This window comes from Tursiops truncatus, chromosome 13 (assembly GCF_011762595.2).
Source record: "Tursiops truncatus isolate mTurTru1 chromosome 13, mTurTru1.mat.Y, whole genome shotgun sequence".
Classification (NCBI taxonomy): Eukaryota; Metazoa; Chordata; class Mammalia; order Artiodactyla; family Delphinidae; genus Tursiops; species Tursiops truncatus.
In genome coordinates, this window is record NC_047046.1 from 46,535,245 (window position 1) to 46,563,199 (window position 27,955).

General features: G+C 36.8%; 1 protein-coding gene and 1 pseudogene across 9 annotated transcripts in view; one reads left to right on the forward strand and one right to left on the reverse strand.

Annotated features, from left to right (window-relative positions):
* Positions 1 to 377: 377 nt before the first annotated feature.
* The window catches only part of TRAPPC8 (trafficking protein particle complex subunit 8), a 90,701-nt gene continuing 63,123 nt past the window's right edge, over positions 378 to 27,955 (reverse strand). For 8 of the 9 annotated variants that reach the window (XM_073790638.1, XM_019930438.3, XM_019930441.3 and 5 more), the window contains 8 exons: positions 25,052 to 25,148; positions 17,008 to 17,076; positions 16,859 to 16,917; positions 14,344 to 14,517; positions 10,766 to 10,867; positions 8,675 to 8,820; positions 2,387 to 2,476; positions 378 to 1,421 (listed from right to left, as the gene is read on the reverse strand). In XM_073790638.1, coding sequence (XP_073646739.1) covers positions 1,187 to 1,421; positions 2,387 to 2,476; positions 8,675 to 8,820; positions 10,766 to 10,867; positions 14,344 to 14,517; positions 16,859 to 16,917; positions 17,008 to 17,076; positions 25,052 to 25,148 — 972 coding nt within the window. In that variant the 3' untranslated portion in view covers positions 378 to 1,186. Of the gene's footprint in view, positions 1,422 to 2,386; positions 2,477 to 8,674; positions 8,821 to 10,765; positions 10,868 to 14,343; positions 14,518 to 16,858; positions 16,940 to 17,007; positions 17,077 to 25,051; positions 25,149 to 27,955 lie in introns of those variants that run through there. The other variant, XM_033837651.2, reaches the window with a different exon arrangement.
* LOC109549196 (homeobox protein NANOG pseudogene) lies at positions 26,226 to 27,142 on the forward strand (annotated as a pseudogene).

Here is a 27,955-nt window from a genome sequence, read left to right on the forward strand (position 1 = left end):
AGGAAATTGATCTGGCACCTGCTATAATAATATGGTTGGCATTCTTTTTTTTTAAAATATCCACCTACCCATCTATTTATTCGACTGCATTGGGTCCTAGTTGTGACGTGCGGGATCCTTAGCTGCAGTGTGTGGGATCCCCAGCTGCGGCACGCGGGACCTTCTAGTTGCAGCATGCAGGAACTTTAGCTGCGGCAGGTGAACTCCTAGTTGTCGCACGTGAGATTCAGCTTCTGACCTGGGATCGAACCCAGGCCCCCTGTGCTGGGTGCACGGAGCCCCAGCCACTGGACCACCAGGGAAGTCTTGGATGACATTCATTTTCAATAATATGTTAAGTTCTCAGAATTTTTTAAAAAAGGCATCTAATAAATCTATACAGTGAATAGCATGTCTTTATTCTATTTACAGTACATTTGTTATAAATATAATACATTTTTGAAAAGCTGATTTTTAATTAACTTGAGTAGATTTATATTTTAAACAGATCATCTCAATTGTTAAAGTTACATAATAAAGAATATGATAATTTAAATGACAAAAATCTCATATTGTGAAATAGTGCACTGTATGCTGAGATGAATGGGGGGGAGTCAAACTCTTTCCAAAACTATAATCAAAGCATCAGAAAAAAAAGTTCTTCTTTTTACAAAGTTATGTATAAGCCATAGGAACAACCAGATACTGAAGTATGAAGACCCTATAACCAACGTTCAAAACTGATTTTAGAGAACTGTGTGAAGCAAGACAGCAAAGTCTGTATTTAACACTCTATAGAACTTCACAGTAAAGCTGGAATTTATAGACTAATGGCTTAACAGGAATATTGCCAACAAGGCCTTTTCTTCCTCAAAATCTTCTCCTAATGTTCATATACCATTGATAAGTTGTAACAGCAGACTTAGACACCGGTTTTAAGTGGGGCTTAATAAGGTGCATGGATATGCTGAAATTCTGTATTATGAGCATGTAAATTATTACCAGGGGTTAAAGAAATACAAAAAAAGAATTTAAGTACTCTCAGTCCAACGTGCTTTGCATCATCAACAAATTGACAAATCAAAAGTATTTTACAATGATCTAACACCAACCTCCCAAACAAGTTAGGTATTTCAAATACTGCTGTAAAAACCATTCAGTAAAATAAAACTGATTCCTGTGGATTTCAGTACAAATTTGTAAGTTATCACACATTATTGATGATGATCAGGGCAGGCATGGAGCTCTGCTGACTTGTTTCAAACACTGTAACTTGGTCCGATAACTTGGCAAATACCCTAGGAGTTCCAAGGTTATAAACACCTGTATGGACAAAGCATGCTTTCAGCTGCAAACTGTGAAGCTCCTGGCTTTTAAGATGAAGTTTATATTGTGTTTGTCCAAGCCATGTAAATGATCCATGGATTTCCAATGCTTCTGGGCTAAGGGAGGAGGCAAGTAGTAAGTTGGAGAATTTTTTTCTTCATAAATTTTTTCCCAAAGTCCCAATAACACATCCCTTTCATCTAGCAATTCTATTTCTAGAAATTATTTTATGACACCAACTGTATTAATAACAATAACGGCAATAGCTAACATTACAATTTCTATAATAGCTAAAATTTATTAACACTTACTATGTTCCAGGCACAATGTTAAGAATGAATTATCTCACTTAACACTCGCAACAGCAGCTAGTAAATAATGGAACCTGATTTCAAACCTGAGCTTTTAACCACTTGGTTATCCATACATAAAAATAAATGTGCATATAAGAATGCTTATAATATTGAAATTGTTTATAATACTGAAAAATGGAAAGCAACCAAGGGTCTACCAATAAGGCATTAGCAAATTAATTTATGATACACATAATCATACACAAAATGTTTAGATTTCACACAGCTAACCCAGATCCTGTTTGGAGTGTTATACAATAATAATCAGTATACGCTTCACACTGCTTTTCTAAAAACCCCAAAATTTCTGAATTCTGAAAAGCATCTAGATCTTGGAGTGCCAGTATGGACCAGCATTTTCGTTGTTGTTGTTGTTGTTAAGCATTATTTTATAAATCAGAAAACAAGACAAAAAAAACTTCTATTCTGAACTTGCTGATTTTCAATTTTAGAGTTCTTTATCACCAACAAACTTTTATAAAAATTGTTGTCTTTGGTCAAAATAATTTGCTGCTTTTGGAAATTGCTTTCCATTTGCCACTATTGAAATTCTAAGACAATCTTCGTTAAGTCTTCTCTAACACTTCTTAATACTAAACAAAAAAATAAAGGCATGCCTGAGTAAACTTTCTCTATGTTAGGTAATTATTTGCATAATTTCAAAATATTAAATTGCTTTCAAATCAATCTTTAACTGCAAAATAAACTTGCCCTGAATAAATCTTTACCTTGTTGTTTTATGCCTAAGATCAACTATTACATCGACGTCGGCCTTTGAACAATTGGAAAGTAAAAGAGTCACTGGTACTAAACAAAGGCTGTGGAAAAAAAATAAATAAAAAAGGTTAGCGGGATATTAAAAAACAACAACAAAAAAAACCCACTTTCTTGAAAATAAAACTTAAGAGTACCTAATAGCATAAGCTCCTCAAAAACAATTAGATTCAAGTTAGGAAAAAAACTGAATTCTAAAATCACTCAAGCCAAATTATTTGCATAAACAAGAAGTAAAACATATTAATACAATGCCTGAATACTAAATACCAGAATATATACATCTACAAAACCATTTTATTTATATTTATTAAAGCTAATCTGAAAAAATAACCAAAATGTTTCTAGGTGGTTATTTCCCAAAATGCAAAACAGAATAATCGCAACTAAGAAAGATCAATGGAGATAAAAAATCATGAAAATGCCAACAACTAATCCTGTTCTCTATGCTTCGTGAAAATTACTTAATTTTGAGAACTGACATTTGCTCTTCTATCAAATTTGCATAAAAGCCATCACGTTCGGGAGAATATGATAATTATTTCTGTACAGCAAGTTATGAGGAGAGCCCTTTCAAGTAGACACATTTGGTCAGTTAACCTAATTTCTGATCTCACTTTATAATTAGTAAATCACTAAAGCATAGGAGAAAGGACATGGAGTGATAGAAGAGGACCTAATGAACAGACTGGTGCAGATTTAAAATCAAGAACATAATAAATGAACGTATCTATGCACAAATGGTTACATACTATTATTGAAAATAGTTTACTCTATTAACACAAAGAACAAAGGGATAGTAAAAAAGAAAAAAGTAATTCTATAAGCTCCCACAAAATTAACTTTAAAATTCTGCTCAGATAATATATTTTATGCTTTCAGAAATTTTATATCCTCTTACTAAGAAATACTTTCTGAACCATACTGCAAATAACAGATTTCCCTAAACAAAAACTAAGATAATTTCAAAGACTTATTCTTAGATTGTACCGGTGCTATGCCCTTACCTCCTCCACAAACTTCTAACAAGGAAAAGAGGACAGCAAAGACTACCGAATAGGTTTCCAGTCTAGAGCACCCCATTAAGTTAAATTCCAATCGCATAATTTGTAACCCAAAGCAAAACCTCAGAAACTTTGCTATTCTGTTACCATTTGGGCCTCAAATTCTCCATGCTTTATCTAAATGCTTCTAGTAAAAGAAGAAATCAGAACATCTGGATGTTTCTTAGCCCCAAAATCATTACCTTCATTCCTCTTCTTCCTCCATTCACTGCTTCAGTGAATAGCACCCCCATCTCCCCAGCAAACCTTAGGCATCATACTAAGTGTTAATAAGTGGGAATGGGGGCTACTGCCTCACTAGCCCCCATTCCCAATTTTCTACTATTCTTCACAAATTCCTGTCAATTTATTTGATTCATATCTTTGTTATCTCTGGTCACCTGCTGTTTCTCATATTCTCATTCCTCTGCTGCCCTGTGTTCCACTGCTATGACCAAACCTCTTCCCTGTCCCATCCCTCCCACATTTCTATATCATGAACAACACTCCTCTAGATCCTCAGTCTCCTCTCTTTATATGTCTACATCTTACTTTAACTGAAATTTGGCTGAGTACACAGCTTCCTCTGCAGTCCTCTCAATAACACATGCTGTTCTTCTTCCAATATCTTCCATATCTCTAGCCAGAATGTCTCATTAATATAGTTAATACCACTTCTTGAGTTCTTCCTCCTACCTCTCCTATAAAAACACCTCATTTTTTTGGTCATAAACTACTCCAAGGTTTTTATTCTTTTTTTTCTGTCCCCATACTGACAAACTAATACCAGTGACAGTAACTCAGTACAGCAGAGATTCTTTGGGGGAGGGGGATGGGATGAGTCTTTCGAAATATCTGCTTCACCCTCTTCCCCCCACCCCAAATTCATCTAGTATATCTGTCAAGCAGAGGCCTACCATCTAGACAGGAAACATTGCTCAAGATTTTTCTTCCATATCATCTTATTGGCTTCATTTATTAAAAGCTTCTGGATGAGTTTGCTTTCTTCTTTTCAATCCTGAATTTTGTCATCTTTTTGGAGAACTTTACTGTCAAGGTAGACAACTCACTCAACTCCTTCTCAAACCCTTGATCTGTCACCTCCATGACCACCAATACTATTCAAAACTCAGCCATCTAACTTCCATGACCATACTGTGAATTTGTTTTAGTCACCTAAAATAACTGCCTCTGAAATACTACTGAGATTCTCCACTCTCTGACCACTATCTCCAGCTCTCTCACTCAATTACACTTCTGATCTTTAGTTTCACAAGGATGCCCAATCACTTGACCCTCTACTTCACTGATTCGCAATCCTGGTTACTGTGATAATAATGGTAATTATTGTTTAGCAGTTATTCATTCCCCTCACCTCCCACTGTGCAACAGTGGAGCATCCTTGTTGATTGTGAAGGAGAGGCTATTTGGCAATGGAAGATTAATGACTCTGATGCAAACAGAAGCCTTAAACATGCTACTGCAATGTGGCTCACTTTTTGTACTCCAGAGATATGCCATGAGAAGAACATAACCCAGCTGGCTGCTGCCCATTTGGACTGACCCCAAATGTATGTGACACAAACATGAACCCAACCAACCCGCAGCCTGAAGCAGAGCTTCAGCCAAACTGTCATTGGCCTGCAGACCCATGAGCGTGGGAATAAATGCCTTGTAAACTACTGAATTCTGTAGTGGGTTCTTACGAAGCATTATTTAGCAATAGAAACTGATACAGATTCACTCTGGTATCATCTGAGGATTTATTTAAAATATATAGACACATAGGTCCTACTCCCAGAGATTGTGATTTAACTGGCCTAAGTATCAAGATTTTCAAAAATTCTTCAGGTGATTCTAATGTGGAGCCAAAGTTGGAAGAAACTGCCATATCTTATCCTTCTCAAATCTGCCTTGTTTTCACATACTTCCGTGCACAGTTTTAATTCTATGATGCTTTATTTTAGCCCACTGCTCTCCTTTTAGTTTGATCAAAACTGTCCTGTTTCACACACTTCCCTGAACTGCCTAGAGTCTATGATGCTTTTTACCCTAATAGAAGCACATGGAGAAGTCCTACATATCCCAGCCTCTAAGGCATTGCCAGGGTTTCAACCACTAAGCAGCACCATGGCATCTAAGATATTCAGGAAGTACGTGAAGCAGGACAGGTTTGATAAACAGGGACAAAGTAGAACGGTGGGTTAAAATGAAACATTATGGAATCAAAACTGTCTATGGAAGAGTGGGAAGATAGGTTCACTAGGGATAAAACAAGAAATTTTTTCTCAGCTTTGGCTGTACATTAGAATCACCTGGAGAACTTTAGGTAATCTAGATGTCCAGCCCCCAACCTTCAGCCAATCGAATCAGAATCTCTGGGAGTAGGACCAAAGCATCTGTATTTCTTAAATTTCCCCAAGTGACCCCAGTGTGCCTCTGTCAGTCAAAGGCATACAGAATGACTACTGAGCAATTAAGACCTAGACAAAGATTTAAGACCAAAAGTATTTAAAAATAACTTAAATGGCTAAAATATTTAAAAGTGTGACAACAGAAAGTGTTGCTGAAGGTTATGAGCAGAGGGAACTCCCAAACACTACTAGTGCGATATACGAATTAGTAAAACTACTTTGAAAAAATTCCTAGATAAATGTGGGAAAAAAAGAGGGGAGCAAACACACATGCACCAGGAGATATATACAAGAATATTCAAGAGCATAAAGTTGAAATTTGAAAATAATCCAAAAGTTCATCAACAATAGAGTAGATAAACTAATTCTAGTATGTTCAAACATATTCATTTGGCAATGAAAATTCCACAGCTTCGTCAATGGCTGATGAATAACATAATATTAAGTGAAAGAAACTGGACGTAACAAGAATATACTCTGTATAATTCCATTCATAAATAAAGTTCAAAAAAACCCACAGGACTTCCCTGGTGGTGCAGTGGTTGAGAATCCACCTGCCAATGCGGGCGACACGGGTTCGAGCCCTGGTCCAGGAAGATCCAACATGCCATGGAGCAACTAAGCCCATGCGCCACAACTACCAAGCCTGCCCTCTAGAGCCCGCGACCCACAACTACTGAAGCCCACAGGCCTAGAGCCCGTGCTCCACAACAAGAGAAGCCAGCACAATGAGAAGCCCGCGCACCGCAATGGAGAGTAGCCCTTGCTCGCCGCAACTAGAGAAAGCCCACGCAGAGCAACGAAGACCCAACACAGCCAATAAATAAATTAATTAATTATATATATTTTTAAAAACCATGACAATCAAAATACAGATATGTAACACTTGGTTGGAAAATTATAAAGAGGAGCAAAGAAATGACTGTTAATACTGGGGATGGACAGGGGAGGGACTGGAAGGGAGTACACAGGGGGCTTCTGAGATTGCTAGCAATATTCTAATTTCTTCCCTAGATGTGATTATTTGGGTATTACTTTTGTGAAAAATAATCACTATGGCCACAAGTTTTCATTTTTGAGCACTTTTCTGTGTGTTATATCTCACGATAAAAGGGTTTAAAAATGGTTAGCACCATTTAAGCTACTTTTTAAATATTTCCGATGCTAAGTCAACATCTTAATTTTGCCCAGCACTCCTTCTGTGTGTCCTTGGCCAGCTCCTCATTCCTCTCAGTAGCTGTTCTCAAATTTCACTTTTAAAAATTCTCTACCCTTTATTCTCTTATTTCCTAGATTACTTTGAGTACTTAACCGTGCTTCTATAAACTTCCGAAAAGTGAAGGCACTCCAATAATGTGTAAACTTGTTAAAATTTCTCCCTACTTTCATCTTTCCCCGTTTCCATAGTAAGGAGGTCCGTTCTTCAGTCCAAAGCTAATCCTGCCACTCTTTGGTGTATCTTTCCATCTATTAAGGATTCTGTTGCCCTTCCTGTATCCCATCATTTCCTTCAAGACCATAAATACATCCATATCTTACCTAGTAAAACAATAATATTGCATGGCTATTCCCTGATCCCCGTTCATAGCCCAGCTTCTTGAAAGGGTGGTCTACACGAGTATCTTTACTTACTTCCTCCCATTTCTCCTCAACCTACTATATCATGCTTCCACCCCTACTATATAATAACATTCTTCTCAAAAGCATGAGCAATTTCTTTACTGTCAGAGCCAATGAATGACTTTTCTGCAGCATTTAAAACTGTTAACTGCTCTCCCTCCTTGAACTGTTCTCACTCCACCACTGTGATGCCACTTTCTCCTCATTGGTCTTTTCTTCCTAATTGTTTGATTGCTACTTCCCAATCAGTCTTCTTCGTGGACTTTTTCCTTAGCTCATCTCTCAAACACCACTGTTCTATAGGTCACCATTCTCTTTTGTTCTATCCCACCCCATCCCTACCTCTATCCAAGGTGACTTCACCAAAATTTATACCTTCAGTTATAATTCACAGACTGGCTCTAACAGACTTCTCTCCATCTTCTTTTATATCTGTAAACCAGCCACTTTTTGAAGTGTCATCTGACTTAGCACTTTTTATTTTAGAACCTTAAGTTTATATGATCAGGCTATTTACCAAAGTTATAAATACATCAATCCCCCAAAAGTTTAATACTTAATAAATCTTAAGTAAATGATGCTATCTAAATTTAAACTGTTTGATGAGTCTATACTATAGTCATGTCTTAGATTTAATTTCTGTACTTAAAACAAAAACAAAATGACGGTATTTTTTCCTTCTTCTTGACTTAATGATAAACCTGCTCATCAAAAGAAAACTTTTTTTGGCGGTATGCAGGCCTCTCACTGTTGTGGCCTCTCCCGTTGCGGAGCACAGGCTCCAGACGCGCAGGCTCAGCGGCCATGGCTCACGGGCCCAGCCGCTCCGCGGCATGTGGGATCTTCCCGGACCAGGGCACGAACCTGTGTCCCCTGCATCGGCAGGCGGACTCTCAACCACTGTGCCACCAGGGAAGCCCCAAAAGAAAACTTTTGACAACTAACTGGCTGAGGAAATACCCATCTTTTAATTACAGCAGCAACATATGGTAATCATAGTAAAGGGTAAATTACTTAAGGGCAATTTCTACAGACTCAATAGTATTCTAAATTGTTTCTTCAATATCTGGGTTAATGCTATTAATAAATGTGTGTATGTCTGTGTGTGCATGCACACACAGGTGTGTATATTGTAGAAAAATGTTAACAAAAATACATCTCAAACCTTTTTTGATGAAAAGGATGACTAAATGATTCTGGATAGTGAAGACTCGTTCTAATGAGATTAGAAAGCTGCTCTACTGATGGTCTTGAGGAAACTGTAGTGTTTTCTGGTCTGAAAAATTTTAATAGTTCCATTTCTGGTGGCTCCTGAGAAAAGAAAAAATATATGACAATAAAAACACTGCCTTGTTAAAATAAAGTATAGCACACACAAACTAAAGAAGTTAAAACCAGTAGAGATAAAGTAAAGCATGAACAATACTTTTTCTGCTGTAAAAACTAACAAACTAACAGTTGAAATCATATGCAATACATACAACCTAGGATAAAAAAACTAGGATCTGTAATCATTTATTCATTCTCTATTTATTATGTGCTGGGGTTAGACTTGAAATCCAGCAACCTCACATATTAGCTCTGTGATCCTGGATAAGTTATTTAATACTTTAAGACAATTTCCTCATATGTAAAAAAGGGGTTTAGAATAATAATAATTTCAAAAGTTGCTGTGGTTCTCATCTAATAAAATTGCTGAGTACTTAGGCTATAGATATTCAATTGTATAGCATCTGTTTTAATAGTTGAAAAACTAAAATTGCCTTAAAGAGTCATTTTTGAAAATAGCTTCCTGAGTTTTTACAGATTATAGTGCCTCAACTATATTAACTGAAGGTTAACATACATGTAAAAGTCTCAATATAGCTAGTGTGAGTGACTAGAGGTTTACTCTGGAGGAGGGAAGACTTGTGCCTGGAAGCGAGCAGGAGCAAAACTTCTGGGTTCGGGTCATGTTCTCTTTCTTGACCTGGGTCCTCCTTATACTGAAGTGTTCTTCAATTTGTGAAGAGTCAATGACCTAGTCACTATTCTGCATTTACGTTACACTTTAATAAAAAGTCCAAAAAATGTACTATTATTATAATCTAATCATCTAAGAAAAATAAGCTGTTATTTGAGACTTCTAAATTATACTAAATGAATCTCTACATACTACTTACCAGGAGGAATACAAACGAACAACGGCCAGAAAAGGATACCAAAAACCTGAAGCTAATTTACTGAGGGAACATTTAGAAAAGCTTCCCTCTCTTCTACCTTAAAAGCAACAACAGGTATTTTTGCAATGAGTGCTGGACAATTTGTACAGTAGTTTTATAATAAGGGTTTGATTCAACCTTATGACAGACAGTCCCATCACAAGAGAGGCAAGGTATAAAGTACTATTACCCGTTTTATATGTAAGCTAAAAGTTTATCAAATTATGCGAGTAACTTGCACTAGGCCATCAATCTGAAAGTCTCTGGGCTCCAAATATATTATTCTTAGTATGATGAACATGCTGCATCTCCCAACTCAGTTAATCATATAAAGAGAATATAAAGTATTTCAAAGGTGAAATACAGAGGAAAAACAGGATATGCCCTACACAGTATTTTAGTAAAATGGGACTATAACTTGAGTGAATTTTATAGAAATCACTTTGTTTCATTTTCTAAGTGAAAAACCTTGCCTTGAGATGTTCGAAATTATCAAAATATGACAATTTGCAATTAAAACTTGGGACTTTTTTAACTAATCAAATCAATTTGAGAAAAACAATTTTCTTAAAGTAAGAAACAGATTTGGGTTTAAATATTTACACATACTATGAGAACTTTTGGTAAGATTAAACAGTATTTTAGGAAAAGTAAGTAAATACTTCTGCACAACTCCAGAGGCCATCCTTTACACTGTATGATAGGCCCCATAGAGTTCTGCAATGGTATGGGCCTGTTAAACAACAAACAAGATAATATAGAGAATATGGTTCCCTTCCTCTCAAGCTAACTGTTGAGTTCTAGATTCAATAAAGAATATATCTTAGGAAACCCCAAGATCACAAATGCATCTCAATACTCTTATGAAGTGCTAGTGAATTTTAAAATCAATTTATGTTCATTTCTAATTTTAATCAGCTTTCTGCCACCAAGCCCCAACTCAAATTCCAATATAAAAGCTTGCACAAACCAGATACCTTCAAAAACACAAAAAACAACCAAACAAAAAACCCCACAAGTTCACAGGAAGGCCCCAAAGCAAACTCTGTCATTACCTGTTTCTGAGGATATGAAAAAGCTTCTTTTCCTATAGTGCGAAGAACAACATGGTGCTGACCTTCCAAAATAAGCTGCTTACTGTCTTCCACTACGTATGCCTAAGAAGTACAAAGCACAAAAATGTTAGCCTGCTTGGCAGTAACCTCAAAAGTAACCAATGCAATATCTGATGGAAAGCAGAGGTATTATGGCTAATATCTATCAATTACCAACACTCATGGCTGTGTCAACCTTTCTACTTTTGTTCATTCATTCAATCAATTAAGTATCTGTCAAAATCTGCTCTGCCTCAATATAAAACAGTTGGCCTGGATACGTGAGAGACACTTCTTGAAATCTTTTCCAATTTTCTCTAGAGCGCTTAAGAAACTAGTCCAAAAGAACAGTGCCATACCATAACACAAGTTTTCTTCTTTACTGGGCTGCCAATATACAGGCAAAAGGCTTTTTCTTTTTTTTCTTTTTTAAAAATATATTTATTTATTTTTGGCTGCGTTGGGTCTTCATTGCTATGTGCAGGCTTTCTCTAGTTGTGGCAAGTGGGGCCTACTCTTCGTTGCGGTGCATGGGCTTCTCACTGCAGTGGCTTCTCTTGTTGCGGAGCACAGGCTCTAGGTGCACGGGCTTCAACAGTTGTGGCTCACAGGCTTCAGTAGTTGTGGCTCGTGGGCTCTAGAGCGCAGGCTCAGTAGTTGTGGCGCGTGGGCTTAGTTGCTCCACGGCATGTGGGATCTTCCCAGACCAGGGCTCAAACCCATGTCCCCTACACTGGCAGGCGGATTCTCAACCACTGAGCCACCAGGGAATTCCCAAGGCTTTTTCTTATCGTCTTGCTTCTGAAATGTACCAGGGTTTATCATATAATGCAGCAGAATCAGTGAGTACAATCATAAATCCTAGAAGTGGAAATGCCATGTCCTTGGAGATCTTAAATTTAAGTATTGATACATATGCTTAAAAGAGAAAAAAAAAAGTTTTTTTTCTTCCTATACAATGAACTGATCTCATCTAAATTAAAACACTTACTCCAGCACGTAACTTTTCTTCTTGAACTTCTTCTGTGTTGGAGAACATAAAATCTGTACATGGCTCTGATATACTGGTACTGTCACACTATGCAAATACAGATGCTTAATTTTTTTTTTTGATAAGCCCAATTTCTTTTACTATTAGATTCAACAGATTCAAAATTACTCAGTCAGAATGCTATAAACACTCCTAAATGTTTATATTCAATTTCTATACTTATCATGAGTGACAATTTGCCATCCATGGATCACACTTGGAGAACTGCTGCACTAAGGCAGAGGCAGGCCCAGGACCTGCTCAGCACCCATCCATGCACAACCCAGAAATGCAGGAGGAGTTAAATACTCGATGGAGTGACCTTTCATCAAGAGAGGATGACAACTGATAGATAACATCCTGAGACAGGTCACACATCTTTTCCAATGGTCTCAGGGACCAAACAGAAGTCACCCATAGCCATGTATAACCCTATAATGCATTCTCTTTCCTGCACAAAGTCTTAGTTTTTCAAAACAAACCTTTATTTTTGGTTAAGATTGGTTATAAGTTATACTATACCCCCTTACCAACTAAATTTTTTTACAAAAACGTTGTCCAAGGTCTTAGTTTTCTCCTGAATCATAATTTTTTAGAGTACTATGTTCCCTATGCATCAACTCCACAACTTAAATGACTTGTCAAGTTTTCTTCCGTTCAAGGGGGTCCTTTGTGCACTATCTAGAGTCTTCACTAAAGAAAATCTACTAGTCACTTCCTCAAATGAATTGAATAATAAACTTATCATAGCTACTAGCCCCTACCAAATTTAATATTCCATCCTGTAATCTATTCAAACTTCCATTTTCTAACTAAGGAGTATCATAATCTTGGGTAGTGTTCTTCTTCTTCAATGATAATCAGCAATACTAGTAATTGGTTTTTATTCAGGGTGATTTTTTGAAAGATAACCCCTGGCCGCCCCGCCCCCACCAAGGTTACTGTGGGCTCAACGATGAGTACAGAATTCAGCACACATAACTCAAAATCTTGTCTCACGAATATTACAAATTGTTACATGGCAGGAATCTGTGGAGTGACAGCTACAAATGCTAAAGGTCTACCATACATTTAATGGATGGGTGGTTTACATTAAGGGGCAATGCTACTGAGCCTGAAAACAGGATTCTCTTTTTTTTTTTTTTTTTTTTTTTTTGCGGTACGTGGGCCTCTCACTGCTGTGGCCTCTCCCGTTGCAGAGCACAGGCTCCGGACGCGCAGGCTCAGCGGCCATGGCTCACGTGCCCAGCTGCTCCGCGGCATGTGGGATCCTCCCGGACCGGGGCACGAACCCGTGTCCCCTGCATCGGCAGGCGGACTCTCAACCACTGCGCCACCAGGGAAGCCCAGGATTCTCTTGATTCTAAGCTCCAAGAACATTTGATTTCAAACTAATAACGTGTAACTTATCTTTTTAACATTAAACACCTTCACCTTCTATAGTCAACAAAAGTATCAATTTGCTTAAGCAGTTTTACTGGAATTCATGTAAAGCCAGCTTGGTTTCAAGAAAGTTTACTTAAAAGTGTACAGTTTAGTAAAAAGAACACTTTAGAACATCTGAATCAATTTAAAGTAACATCTTCTAATCATCTACTATGAGCATGTCTCCATGTTAGGCCTTATATCAGACAGTACAAAATCAAACTTCCTCACATAGTTCAGGTGAATATCCCTGGGCAAGATCCTAAATTTCACTGTAGAATCATTTCTACAGTGGAAAAAAAAAAGATACATACTTAAGATACAAAAGGGTGTACTGTGAAAAATAAACCTCTTCTGCATTACAGTTAACTTTAGGGAAGACCAATGCCTAAACAACCTCATTCTGGTCTGCCATGTGTATGTGCAAATCTTAGCTGAATCTGATTTTTTTTAATTAAAATATTTTCAAATAATCTGAAAAATTTCAACACAGACCAACAATTAGATAATTGTAAAGAATTACTGTTAATTTGGGTGAGATAGTAATATGGTGGGGTTATATTAAACAAGAAAGTCCTTATCTGCTAGAAGTACACATAAAAGCAGATGAAATATGTCATTAAAAAATATATACTGCAGCTAAAAAATAAAGGAAGGTAAAAATAAAACAAAGTAAAGGAATAGGTGAAAACGAACAGCAGCAAATTAGTGGCTGTTGGAGCCTAAGTAATGGGTACTTAGAGGTTCATAGTGCTATTTTTCCTTTTTCAGAGTTTGAAAATGCTCACAATAAAGAGTTTAATAACAGCATTTTTGCTTTCATGGAGCTTATCATGTCTACAATATTCTCAGTACCTCTTACAAGTAATAAGTAACACAGAATAAAGTCATCTAATTTGAATGAATTCTTCCCTTTAGGCAAAAAAAAAAGTTATTTTGGAACTGTTGAAAAACTTATAAAACTATTTCAATATTCAAATTGGAAAATTTAAGCAGAGAAAATATAAAGAGCAGCTTACATTTACTCTTCAGCTTAAGAATCAAGTATAAGTGAGGCTTGCTGAAATAATTTAACAACACATACCTTCCACAATACAACAATATTCAAATCCACCTCATTGCACTTCTGAATTAATCTCATAGTGTCCTCTATTGACTGCTTTTCTGTATGCAGAGAAGACTGGGCTTGTGGTTTCTTCAATTCAGAGGATAAACTTCGATAAAAGAAGTCTGCACAGGGGCTTGCTGAACTTACTATCTGTTAAAAGAAAATCGTTTGTCTGTATGTGTTTTCAATTAGATATACCCTGCCAAAATTTAAATTTCTACAACTTACATATACCCAAAAGGCTTATTCAGTAATTTCTTATCAATTTGGTTGAATACAAGGAGGCCACCCTAAGACTTGAATACCTAAAATATTTGGCACAAATTACCCCGAATCTTAAAGTTTGAAGCTCAAATTCATAAATCTACACTTCCATGGCACTGGCTTTAACCTTCTAAGTATCCAGGGAGGGTAAATGGGTATCTCTAAGAAAATGAATAAAAAGTGAATTGTTGAGAATCTGACAAACAACATATATATGTATAACTGAATCATTTTACTGTACACTTGAAACCAATACAACATCGTAAAATAACTATACTTCAATTTTTTAAAAAGTAAATTGTTAAAAGGAAATTATGATTTTTTTTAACTATTAAAAATAACAAATATTTCCCATTCAAATACTTGGAAGACTAAGTGATATCCAATGAAACAGAACGAATGAAGCCACTGGCATTAACCTGGCTTTTATACTTGAAGGGAGAGAACAAGAGAAAAGATTTTTAAACAGACTCAGAACTACAGAATTTCCCTTAATTAATGACTACTGTGTTTCATAGTAAAATCTCTACACTTAACAATTTCCTGCATTATAAACTATATTATATAGCTCTTAAGCTTCAAGTTAATTATTAAATATTAATAAATACATATATTTTCCCCCTTAGACATGAACTTTTTCTGGTAAACCATTGTCCACATAGTTATCTCATCAACGTGTAGTGCCTGGTGAGTTCTATTTACTCAGATTCATCAAAATGGAAAATGTCTTTGTTTATGCCATCTGCAGTGCTCCTATACAAAATTATTAACAATAAATATAATAAAAATTACAACCTTAATATAATTTAAGGGTCCTGATGATATTTCTAGGGAATGTTTTTAAAAAGACACAAACAAAACAAACAACTTAAGTCCAAAAAGCTAAAATTCAACCATTCAGGAAGCAAGGAAGCACAGTGTCCAGAAGTCATACTCATTCTGGAATTATTGGACTTTTGGTGCTCTGGGATATTTCTAAATAGCCGCTTCCTCAAATGGCCAAAAGATAGTACAAAGAGTGGGTCAGATGAAGGCAAATGATAAGCACAATACAAAAGTCTAAGTATGTTTGGAATTATCAAGGAGAAGAACACAAAGAAATAATACTAGTAACAGCACAAAACGACAGGGAATTTGGCCCATATTTTTCAAAGCAGATCCCCAAATCACCTCTTCAGATTATCTGCAGAGCTGGATGAAAATGTGTATTCCCAAACTCTACCCAAAGTATGAGCCAGAGCTTTAGAGGTGGGACGGCAAAGCTTTCATTTTTATAAAAATTCTCTAGATAAAAAATAGTGTGCAGAGCTTCCCTGGTGGCGCAGTGGTTAAGAATCCACCTGCCAATGCAGGGGATATGGGTTGGAACCCTGGTCCAGGAAGATCCCACTTGCTGCGGAGCAACTAAGCCTACACGCCACAACTACTGAGCCTGTGCTCTAGAGCCCACGCACCTAGAGCCCGTGCCCCGCAACAAGAGAAGCCACTGCAATAAGAAGCCCCACACACCACAACAAAGAGTAGCCCCCACTCGCCACAACTAGAGAAAGCCCGTGCGCAGCAACGAAGACCCAACACAGCCAAAAATAAAATAAATAAATTAAAAAAAAATAGAGGGTGCAGACTGATAACCTCAAGATCACCTACCTCAAAGCTTTAGCAATTCAGAGCCCCAGGTCTCATCCAGTCCCACTGACTGAGAATTTGCATTTTAACAAGATCCCCAGGTGACTTACATGAACATTATTTCAAAGTTTGAAAACCACTCTCAAGGTGGTTCTAACATATAATTATTGGGAGTATCAGTGCCCTAGTCAATAATACATTTAAAATTACAAAACAGCTTATTATTTGGGTCATAGAACCATATGATATTCCCAAATCCAGAGGGTTATCATCTATTTGTTCCACTGTGACCACGTTCCCAAATAAACAGGTTCCTTCATATAATCCTGTTTCTTTAATCCCAAGGACTAAACTTATTTCATGAGTATCTTACACTCTAAAAGAAAGTTAAATTTAAATAACTAATTAAAATGCTATATTCCATATAGCATTTTTGTTTGCTTTGGGGCATGAAGACAAGTTGCAAAACCCAACAAAGCTGACATGTTCATCCACCAAAGAATTTGGGGATTACTAAAGCAATAGTTTTACCAAAATAGTCAAGATACTCCAGACTGTGACTTTTTATTAAAATCAAACGTTATTGTGCTTATTCGCATACCTGTTCATTTCCAAAGATGATATCTGCAAAGGTATATTTTTCTGAGGACTGTGTAGCAACTAAAAAACAGGAGAGAACAAACTAATCATATCATTGGCATGAAATATAAAATAACCATTTAAGAAAGTGTGACAGTAAAATGAATTTACCTTCTTCCTCCTTACATCGTATTGCCTTGAAGCAAAATTTTCCCTTCTCCCTATTCGCAAGTTTGGCATCTAGGAAGAGAAAAGAGAAAATTTCAAGTATCTTTCTCAGTTTATAACATGGTAAAACCTAATTCATTACTCAGACTTCTTCAGTCACAATGGAAAATATTTCATAATTATAAATAGTGTTTAATGAAAAGCATCTTTGCTTTCCTCTCAATAAAGCAAATCTCATTCAGCTCCTTAAAAAGGTAAGATTAAATTTTCTTGAAATGCATGTTCATATGCACATATATATTCAGATATGTATGACATTATAGATAAACAGAAAATTTGAAAAATTAGAACTTGGGAGCCAGGGAGTCCACAATTCCCCCACTCTATCATTTCTGCATTTCCTATCAATATTTTTTTTCATATGGATGATTTATACCAATATTACTATATGCACATATTTGCTATGATGCATTTCCCCACTATTGTGACGTATTTTAAAAACTTATATATTTTAATGACCACAAAATAATCTGAGTTGTAGCTTAATTCACATTAAAGCTCCATTTGATTTTTCTCTATTGAACATAATCTTAATAAATACACTGCTCTGAATATATGGATCTTCTTATATTTTGAATTAATTCCTCTGTATAAATTCCAAAAATAAGAATTACTATGAGGCTAGATAAGGGTTTAAACATTTTTTTTTAATCTTTTAAAATACATTGTACAATTCTTTCCAGAAACAGTAAATATTTTGCCAGCTTCGATCTACTCTTACAAGCACTAAGCACTTTCATACTACTAGCAGGATGATAAAATGATGGAAATATTTTGGAAAACAATTTGACAGTATGTATCACAAGTGTGCATATTCTTTTGTTTCAAGTTATATGGGTATGCAAATACACAGAAAAGCCACTCAACACACAAGTTTGATTACACACAGAAAAACCAACTTTCCAATAGTAAAGGAAACAAAGAGAAACTTACAATTCTAGTCTATATGTTTCTGTACTGTTCGAAATTTTGATAGTGACCATGTATTCAGGCACTGATTTTACAACTGAATTTTTTAAAAAAGAAAAAATATATACAAATAGAAAAGATGTGGAATAAAAAGATGGGAAAGAATCGATTAACACAGTAATTTCACTTACAGTCATGTAAAGTAATGAAAGCACAATTTAATGCTTACAAAAGTTAATTATAAGAAAGTCCTCAACCACCTAAACAAGCTCCAAAGATGGGTGCAAGCTGTGGCTATCAGCACAGACCCCTGAGAGGGGCATGAGACGCTAAGGCTGCTGCTGTAGCCACCAAGAAGCCTGTGTGCAAGCACAGGTCACTATCCATACCACCCCTGCTAGGAGCCTGTGCAGCTCGCCACTGCCAGGGTCCCATGATCCAGGGACAACTTCCCCAGGAGAACATGGTGCGCCTCAGGCTGTTGCAACGTCAAGTCACGCTGTCCTCTGCCGCTGCAGGCTCGCCTCACATTCCATACCCCTCCCTCCCTCCCCCCAGCCTGAGTGAGCCAGAGCCCCCTAATCAGCTGCTACTTTAACCCCATCCTGCCTGGCAAACAGACGCCCTCAGGCAACGTACACACACAGGCGGAGCCAAATCCAAAGCTGAGCCCCAGGAGCTGTGCGAACAAAGAAGAAAAAGGGAAATCTCTCCCAGCAGCCTCAGGAGCAGAGGATTAAATCTCCACAATCAACTTGATGTACCCTGCATCTGTGGAATACCTGAATACACAACGAATCATCCCAAAATTGAAGCGATGGACTTTGGGAGCAACTGTGTTTGCTTTCTGTGTCTAATTTGTTTCTGGTTTTATGTTTATCGTAGTTTAGTTTTTAGAGCTTATTATCATTGGTAGATTTGTTTATTGATTTGGTTGCTCTCTTCCTTTTTTTATTTTACATATATATATATGAGGGGTTTTTTTCCTTTTTCTCTTTTTGTGTGTGTATGTGTATGCTTCTTTGTGTGATTTTGTCTGTATAGCTTTGCTTTTGCCATTTGTCCTAGGGTTCTGATTGTCCTTTTTTTTTTTTTTTTTGGTATACTTTTTAGCACTTCTTATCAATGGGGGATTTGCTTTTTCGTTTGGTTGCTCTCTTCTTTCTTTCTCGCTCTCTTTTTAAATTACTTTCTTGTTTTTTTATTTTTAATAATTTTTTTCTATTTTAATAACTATTTTATTTTATTTATTCATTTTTTTTCTTTCTTTCTCTCCCTTTTCCTCTGAGCCGTGTGGATGAAAGGCTCTTGGTGCTCCAGCCAGGCATCAGGGCTATGCCTCTGACGTGGGAGAGCCAAGTTCAGGACACTGGTCTACCAGAGGCCTCCCGTCTCCACGTAATATCAAACGGCGAAAGCTCTCACAGAGACCTCCATCTCAACGCTAAGACCCAGCTCCACTCAACGACCAGCAAGCTATAGTGCTAGACACTGTATGCCAAACAACTAGCAAGACAGGAACACAAATCCACCCACCAGCAGAGAGGCTGCCTAAAATCATAATAAGTTCACCGACACCCCAAAACACACCACCAGACATGATCCTGCCCACCAGAAAGACAACATGCAGCCTCATCCACAAGAACATAGGTACCAGTCCCCTCCACCAGGAAGCCTACACAACCCACTGAACGAACCTTACCCACTGGGAGCAGACACCAAAAACAACAGGAACTACGAACCTGCAGCCTGCAAAACGTATACCCCAAACACAGTAAGTTAAGCAAAATGATAAGACAGAGAAATACACAGCAAATGCAGAAACAAGGTAACAACCCACAGACCAAACAAATGAAGAGGAAATAGGCAGTCTACCTGAAAAAGAATTTAGAGTAATGAGAGTAAAGATGATCCAAAATCTTGGAAATAGAATGGGGAAAACACAAGAAACGTTTAACAAGGACCTAGAAGAACTAAAGAGCAAACAAACCAGGATGAACAACACAATAAATGAAATTAAAAATTCTCTAGAAAGAATCAACAGCAGAATAACTTAGGCAGAAGAACAGATAAGTGACCTAGAAAATAAAATAGTGGCAATAACTACCACAGACCAGAATACACAAAAAAGAATGAAAAGAACTGAGGACAATCTCAGAGACCTCTGGGACAACATTAAATGCACCAACATTCAAATTATAGGGGTCCCAGAAGAAGAGAATAAAAAAGGGACTGAGAAAATATTTGATGAGATTACAGTTGAAAACTTCCCTAATATGGGGAAGAAAATAGTCAATCAAGTCCAGGAAGCACAGAGAGTCCCACACAGGATAAATCCAATGAGAAACATGCCAAGACACGCATTAATCAAACTATCAAAAATTAAATACAAAGAAAAAATATTCAAAGCAGCAAGGGAAAAGCAACAATTAACATACAAGGGAATCCCCATAAGATTAACAGCTGATCTTCTAGCAGAAACTCTGCAAGCCAGAAAGGAGTAGCAGGACATATTTAAAGTGATGAAAGGGAAAAACTTACAACCAAGATTAATCTACCCAGCAAGGATCTCATTCAGATTCGATGGAGAAATTAAAACCTTTACAGATAAGTGAAAGCTAAGAGAATTCAGCATCACCAAACCAGCTCTACAACAAATGCTAAAGGAACTTCTCTAGGCAGGAAACAGAGAAGGAAAAGACAAACAAATGCAAAACATTAAGAAAATGGGAACAGGAACATACATATTGATAACTACCCTATATGTAAATGGATTAAATGCTCCAACCAAAAGACACAGACTGGCTGAATGGATAAAAAACAAAACCCATACATATAGTGTCTACAAGAGACCCACTACAGACCCAGTGACACATACAGACTCAAAGTGAGGGGATGGAAAAAGATGTTCCATGCAAATGGAAATCAAAAGAAAGCTGGAGTAGCAATTCTTGTATCAGACAAAATAGACTTTAAAATAAAGACTATTACAAGAGACAAAGAAGGACACTACATAATGATCAAGGGATCAATCCAAGAAGAAGATATAACAATTGTAAATATTTATGCACCCAATATAGGAGCACCTCAATACATAAGGCAAATGCTAACAGCCATAAAAGGGGAAATTGACAGTAAAAGAATCATAGTAGGGAACTTTAACACCCCACTTTCACCAATGGACAGATCATCCAAAATGAAAATAAATAAGGAGGCAGAAGCTTTAAATGATACATTAAACAAGATGGACTTAATTGACATTTATAGGACATTCCATCCAAAAACAGCAGATTACACATTCTTCTCAAGTGCTCATGGAACATTCTCCAGGATAGATTATATCTTGGGTCACAAATCAAGCCTTGGTAAATTTAAGAAAACTAAAATTGTATCGAGTATCTTTTCCAGCCACAACACTATGAGACCAGATATCAATTACAGGAAAAAAATCTGGAAAAAATACAAACACATACAAAATACAAACACAGGGTAAACAATACACTACTAAACAACCAAGAGAACACTGAAGAAATCAAAGAGGAAATCAGAAAATACCTAGAAACAAATGACAATGAAAACACGATGACCCAAAACCTACGGCATGCAGCAAAAGCAGTTCTAAGAGGAAAGTTTATAGCAATACAATCCTACCTCAAGAAACACCTCAAATAAATAACTTAACCTTATACCTAAAGCAATTACAGAAAGAAGAACAAAAAAATCCCAAAGTTAGCAGAAGGAAAGATATCATTAAGATCAGATCAGAAATAAATGAAAAAGAAATGAAGGAAACAATAGCAAAGATCAATAAAACTAAAAGCTGGTTCTTTGAGAAGATAAACAAAATTGATAAACCACTAGCCAGACTCATCAAGAAAAACAGGAAGAAGAATTAGAAATGAAAAAGGAGAAGTAACAACTGACACTGCAGAAATACAAAGGATAATGGGAGATTACTACAAGCAACTCTATGACAAAAATATGGACAACCTGGAAGAAATGGACAACTTCTTAGAAAAGCACAACCTTCCGAGACTGAACCAGGAAGAAATAAAAAATATAAAACAGGCCAATCACAAGCACTGAAATTGAAACTGTGATTAAAAATCTTCCAACAAACAAAAGCCCAGGACCAGATGGCTTCACAGGCAAATTCTATCAAACATTTAGAGAAGAGCTAAAACCTATCCTTCTCAAGCTCTTCCAACCTATAGCAGAGGTAGGAACACTCCCAAACTCATTCTACGAGTCCACCATCACTCTGATACCAAAAACAGGCAAAACTGTCACAAAAAAAGAATACTACAGGCCAATATCACTGATGAATACAGATGCAAAAATCCTCAAGAAAATACTAGCAAACAGAATCCAACAGCACATTTAAAACATCATATACCATGATCAAGTGGGGTTTATCCCAGGAATGCAAGGATTCTTCAATATACACAAATCAATCAATGTGATAAACCATATTAACAAACTGAAGGAAGGAAAACATATGATCATTTCAATAGATGCAGAAAAAGCTTCTGACAAAATTTAACATCCATTTATGATAAAAACCCTCCAGAAGTAGGCATAGAGGGAACTGACCTCAACATAATAAAGGCCATATATGACAAACTCACAGCCAACATTGTTCTCAATGGTGAAAAAGTGAAACCATTTCCACTAAGATCAGGAACAAGACAAGGTTGCCCACGCTCACCACTATTATTCAACATAGTTTTGGAAGTTTTAGCCATAGCAATCAGAGAAGAAAAAGAAATAAAAGGAATCTAAATTGGAAAAGAAGTAAAACTGTCACTGTTTGCAGATGACACGATACTATACATACAGGATCCCAAAGATACTACCAGAAAACTACTTGAGCTAATCAATGAATTTGGTAAAGTTGCAGGATACAAAATTAATGCACAGAAATCTCTTGCATTCCTATACACTAATGATGAAAAATCTGAAAGAGAAATTAGGAAACACTCCCATTTACCACTGCAACAAAAAGAATAAAATACCTTGGAATAAATCTACCTAAGGAGACAAAAGACCTGTATGCAGAAAACTGTAAGACACTGATGAAAGAAATTAAAGATGATACAAACAGATGGAGAGATATTCCATGTTTTTGGATTGGAAGAATCAAACACTGTGAAAATGACTCTACTACCCAAAGCAATCTACAGATTCAATGCAATCCCTATCAAACTATCAATGGCATTTTAACAAAACTAGAACAAAAAATTTCACAATTTGTGTGGAAACACAAAAGACCCCCAATAGTCAAAGCAATCTTGAGAAAGAAAAAGGGAGCAGGAGCAATCAGGCTCCTGGACTTCAGACTATAACACAAAGCTACAGTAATCAAGACAGTATGGTACTGGCACAAAAACAGAAATATAGATCAATGGAACAGGATAGAAAGCCCAGAGATAAACCCAGGCACATATGGTCACGTTATCTTTGATAAAGGAGGCAAGAATATACAACGGAAAAAAGACAGCCTCTTCAATAAGTGGTGCTGGGAACACTGGACAGCTACATGTAAAAGAATGAAATTAGAACACTCCCTAACACCATACACAAAATAAACTCAAAATGGATTAAAGACCTATATGTAAAGCCAGACACTATAAAAGTCTTAGAGGAAAACATAGGCAGAACACTCTATGACATAAATCACAGCAAGATCCTTTTTGTCCAACCTCGTAGAGAAATGGAAATAAAAACAAAAATAAACAAATGGAACCTAATGAAACTTAAAAGCTTTTGCACAGCAAACAAAACCATAAACAAGACCAAAAGACAACCCTCAGAATGGGAGAAAATATTTGCAAATGAAGCCAACTGACAAAGGATTAATCTCCAAAATATACAAGTAGCTCATGCAGCTCAGTATCAAAACAACAAACAACCCACCCAATCCAAAAATGGGCAGAAGACCTAAATAGACATTTCTCCAAAGAAGATATACAGATTGCCAACAAACACATGAAAGGATGCTCAACATCACTAATCATTAGAGAAATGCAAATCAAAACTACAATGAGGTATCACCTCACACCAGTCAGCATGGCCATCATAAAAATATCTACAAACAATAAATGCTGGAGAGGGCGTGGAGAAAAGGGAACACTCTTACACTGCTGGTGGGAATGTAAATTGATACAGCCACTGTGGAGAACAGTATGGAAGTTCCTTAAAAAACTAAAAATAGAACTACCATATGACCCAGCAATCCCACTACTGGGCATATACCCTGAGAAAACCATAAAAAGCCATGTACCACAATGTTCATTGCAGCTCTATTTACAATAGCCAGGACATGGAAGCAACCTAAGTGTCCATCGACAGATGAATGGATAAGGACGGTGTGGCAATATATACAATGGAATATTACTCAGCCATAAAAAGAAACGAAATTGAGTTATTTGTAGTGAGGTGGATGGACCTAGAGACTCTCATACAGAGTGAAGTAAATCAGAAAGAGAAAAACAAATAACATATGTTAATACATATATATGGAATCTTAAAAAAACCAAATAAATGGTTGTGAAGAACCTAGGGGCAGAACAGGATTAAAGATGCAGACATAGAGAATGGACTTGAGGACACGGGGATAGGGAAGGGTAAGCTGGGATGAAGTGAGAGAGTGGCATGGACATAGATACACTACCAAATGTAAAACAGATAGCTAGTGGGAAGCAGCCGCATAGCACAGGGAGATCAGCTCGGTGCTTTGTGACCACCTGGAGGGGTGGGATAAGGAGGGTGGGAGGGAGACGCAAGAGGGAGGAGATATGGCGATATACGTATACGTATAGCAGATTCACTTTGTTATACAGCAGAAACTAACACACCGTTGTAAAGCAATTATACTCCAATAAAGATGTTAAAAAAAAGGACTCTGATATAATGTAATATATGATATAATTATAGCAAAGTATATACAGATATTTAAATGAGTTAAAAAAAAGAAAGGCACCAATAATCTTATGACATTCTGGTACTGTTCTGAAAAAAATAAAATCAACGAAGGAAGATATCAGAATTTATTATGAAGAGGGAAAAAGGCACAAACCTTTGTTTTCAGAGAGATTTACAGATTTCTGTAACTTCCAGTGTTTGCTACTACTTGATACTTGTACTATATGGAATTCCTTAACACCTGCTTCACTCTATCAAAAGGAAATAAAAGAGTCATTCAAGATTTAGGAGCACTAACGTAGAATACTCTAATGAGAATGACACTGCTACCAAAGTCAGTATCAATTAACATAAGATGAAATTTTTATTTTGAAATAAATTAACAATACATTTCAGAAATGTAAATTATTTAAATCCCTCTATAAACATTCTTAAAACACGTAAGTCATCATCTTATTCACAAAATAGATTTAATTATAATATACTCCCAGTGGCAAAGTTTTAAATATTGAAAGGCATTCAGTTATTAGAATCTATTATAATGAGTTATTTAATATATCAAAAATTATTTGCTGCCAATTTTTAATCAAAACCATAGCACTTTTATTTCTTCTGATCTTTCTCTCACATTCCTGTTAAGGCAAAAAGCAACAAAGAACAGAATACCAATATACAGTCAATGTACATAAAATTATTTAAATTGCATATATTTTTTATTCTCCTGAATAGGAGCTAATTTGAAATTATTCAAATGTTCTTACTCTTACAAATATTGGTTTTTTGGGAAGATCACCGAAGTATCAGCACATTGACCTTAAATGTCCTAAAATGAAGTGACCATACAAATTTATGAAGCTAAAAGACATGACAGAAATAATAAGTAACATTTCAAACAGGTATCTAAACTGAATCAATATGAAGCTAAGATTCTACTTTAATAAGATCACAGTTCCTTCTTGAAGAATATTCATTTTGATATTTAGAGTACATAAACAGGAAAGATAAAATGTTTAAAATGCTTTATATAAAGGAAATGGTACTGCTGGAAATGTATAAGTAAGGGGTTATCAAGTTAATACTGAATGTGAAATCCTAACAGAACTTTGTAAATTTAAGCACATCAAAACACATCCTCGTCATTTTCCTACATTGGGCTGGTAGGCTTCCGTTATCATACAGGTGACTTCCCTTCATCCCATGTTTTTAATACTTTTACACCTGGAGATCTTCACCTTTCTCTAAGCTCTTCTACCTAGATTCTTAAGCCTGGACTTTTCCTACCATCTATCTAGCTCTTTGGTTTTCTCCCTCTCCTTCAATTCAACAACATGAGTGTGGACCCAGCTTGTCCCCAAAGCCTGCGTGGCCCCAAAGCATCCAATTCTAGGGAATCTTCACCAATGCCTGAGATTTACGGGCCTGAAGAAAATTATGTCCTTGCAAATGTCATCTGCTGAGACCCACGATATGGAGACTGTCTCTCCTCTTCCTTCCTTCTCCATGGATCTGCTTATTCAGGACAGTCCTGATTCTCCCACAAGCCCCAGAGTAAAACTAATAGCCACGGCTGCAGACAAGAGCACAGAGAAGAAGGAAGAGAAGGTCCTGGTCAAGAAGCAGAAGACCAGAACCGTGTTCTCTCAGTCGCAGCTGTGTGTGCTCAATGACAGATTTCAGAGGCAGAAATACCTCAGCCTCCAGCAAATGCAAGAACTTTCCAACATCCTGAACCTTAGCTACAAACAGGTTAAGACCTGGTTCCAGAACCAGAGAATGAAATGTAAGAGGTGGCAGAAAACAACTGGCTGAGGAATAGCAACATTGTGACTCAGGGCCCAGCAACTACAGAATACCCAGGCTTCTATTCCTACCACCAAGGATGCCTGGTGAACTCTTCCGGAAACCTGCCCACGTGGGGTAACCAGACCTGGGATAACCCAACTTGGAGCAACCAGAGCTGGAATAGTCAGTCCTGGAGCAACCAGAGCTGGAACAGTCAGACCTGGTGCCCCCAAGCTTGGAATAACCAGACTTGGAACAATCAATTCAACAACTATGTTGAGGAATTCCTGCAGCCCCAGATCCAGTTCTAGCAAAATTCTCCTGTCAGTGATTTGGAGGCCACCTTGGAAACTGCCAGGGAAAGCTATAAATACTGCAAACTGCTAAGTATTTCAATTCCCAACAGCAAATCATGGATTTATTCCCAAATTACTCCCTGAACACACAGCCTGAAGATTTCTAACGATGGCTGTATTATTCAATCTTAATTTCAGCTATGACTGTTATTACTTCCCTAGAATTTTTCTTTTACAATTACGTATCTCTCTGCCTTGACAAGCTGCTTTTCATTGTACCTTTTGTGTCAATTTGGGGGTGTATGACTGGTGTCTACTCAAAGAGGTTTCACAAGCATTTGCTTCTACGGACATTATGATAAAAGATGACAGGCGGCTATAGATAACTAGGTTATAATACTATTTTTTGGATATCTTTAGGATCTAGAACCTAACCTCAAAAATAGGGAGCAAAAGTACAAAGATGTGTAATGAAGGATTATTCATATTTTCTGGGATGGGGAGGCTTTACTTGTTAAGAACCTCAGTTGTTAAGGTGAAGGGTTAAGCTACAATGTGCTTCACTGATTTCCTCTACCCCTTTTTGCTACTTTACTACAACCCCTAATTTTTTCCACCAGTCTAGTATTTGTAGAAAGATGTTTTAATTTGTCCACATCATAATACTACCAGTTGGCTGGTTCGTTTATAAGTACCAATAAACAAAAAAATTACCCATTTAAAAAAAAAACACATCCTCAATGGTGAGACTAGAAAGCACTTTATGAGATCTTTTTTGGGTTGAATTACTGGTATACGGCCATATACCATATGATTATGTATCATATTAATACCACTAATACCACTAGATCCTTTCTTTTTTTTTTTTTTTTTTTTTTTTTGCGTTATGCGGGCCTCTCACTGTTGTGGCCTCTCCCGTTGCAGAGCACAGGCTCTGGACGCGCAGGCTCAGCGGCCATGGCTCACGAGCCCAGCCGCTC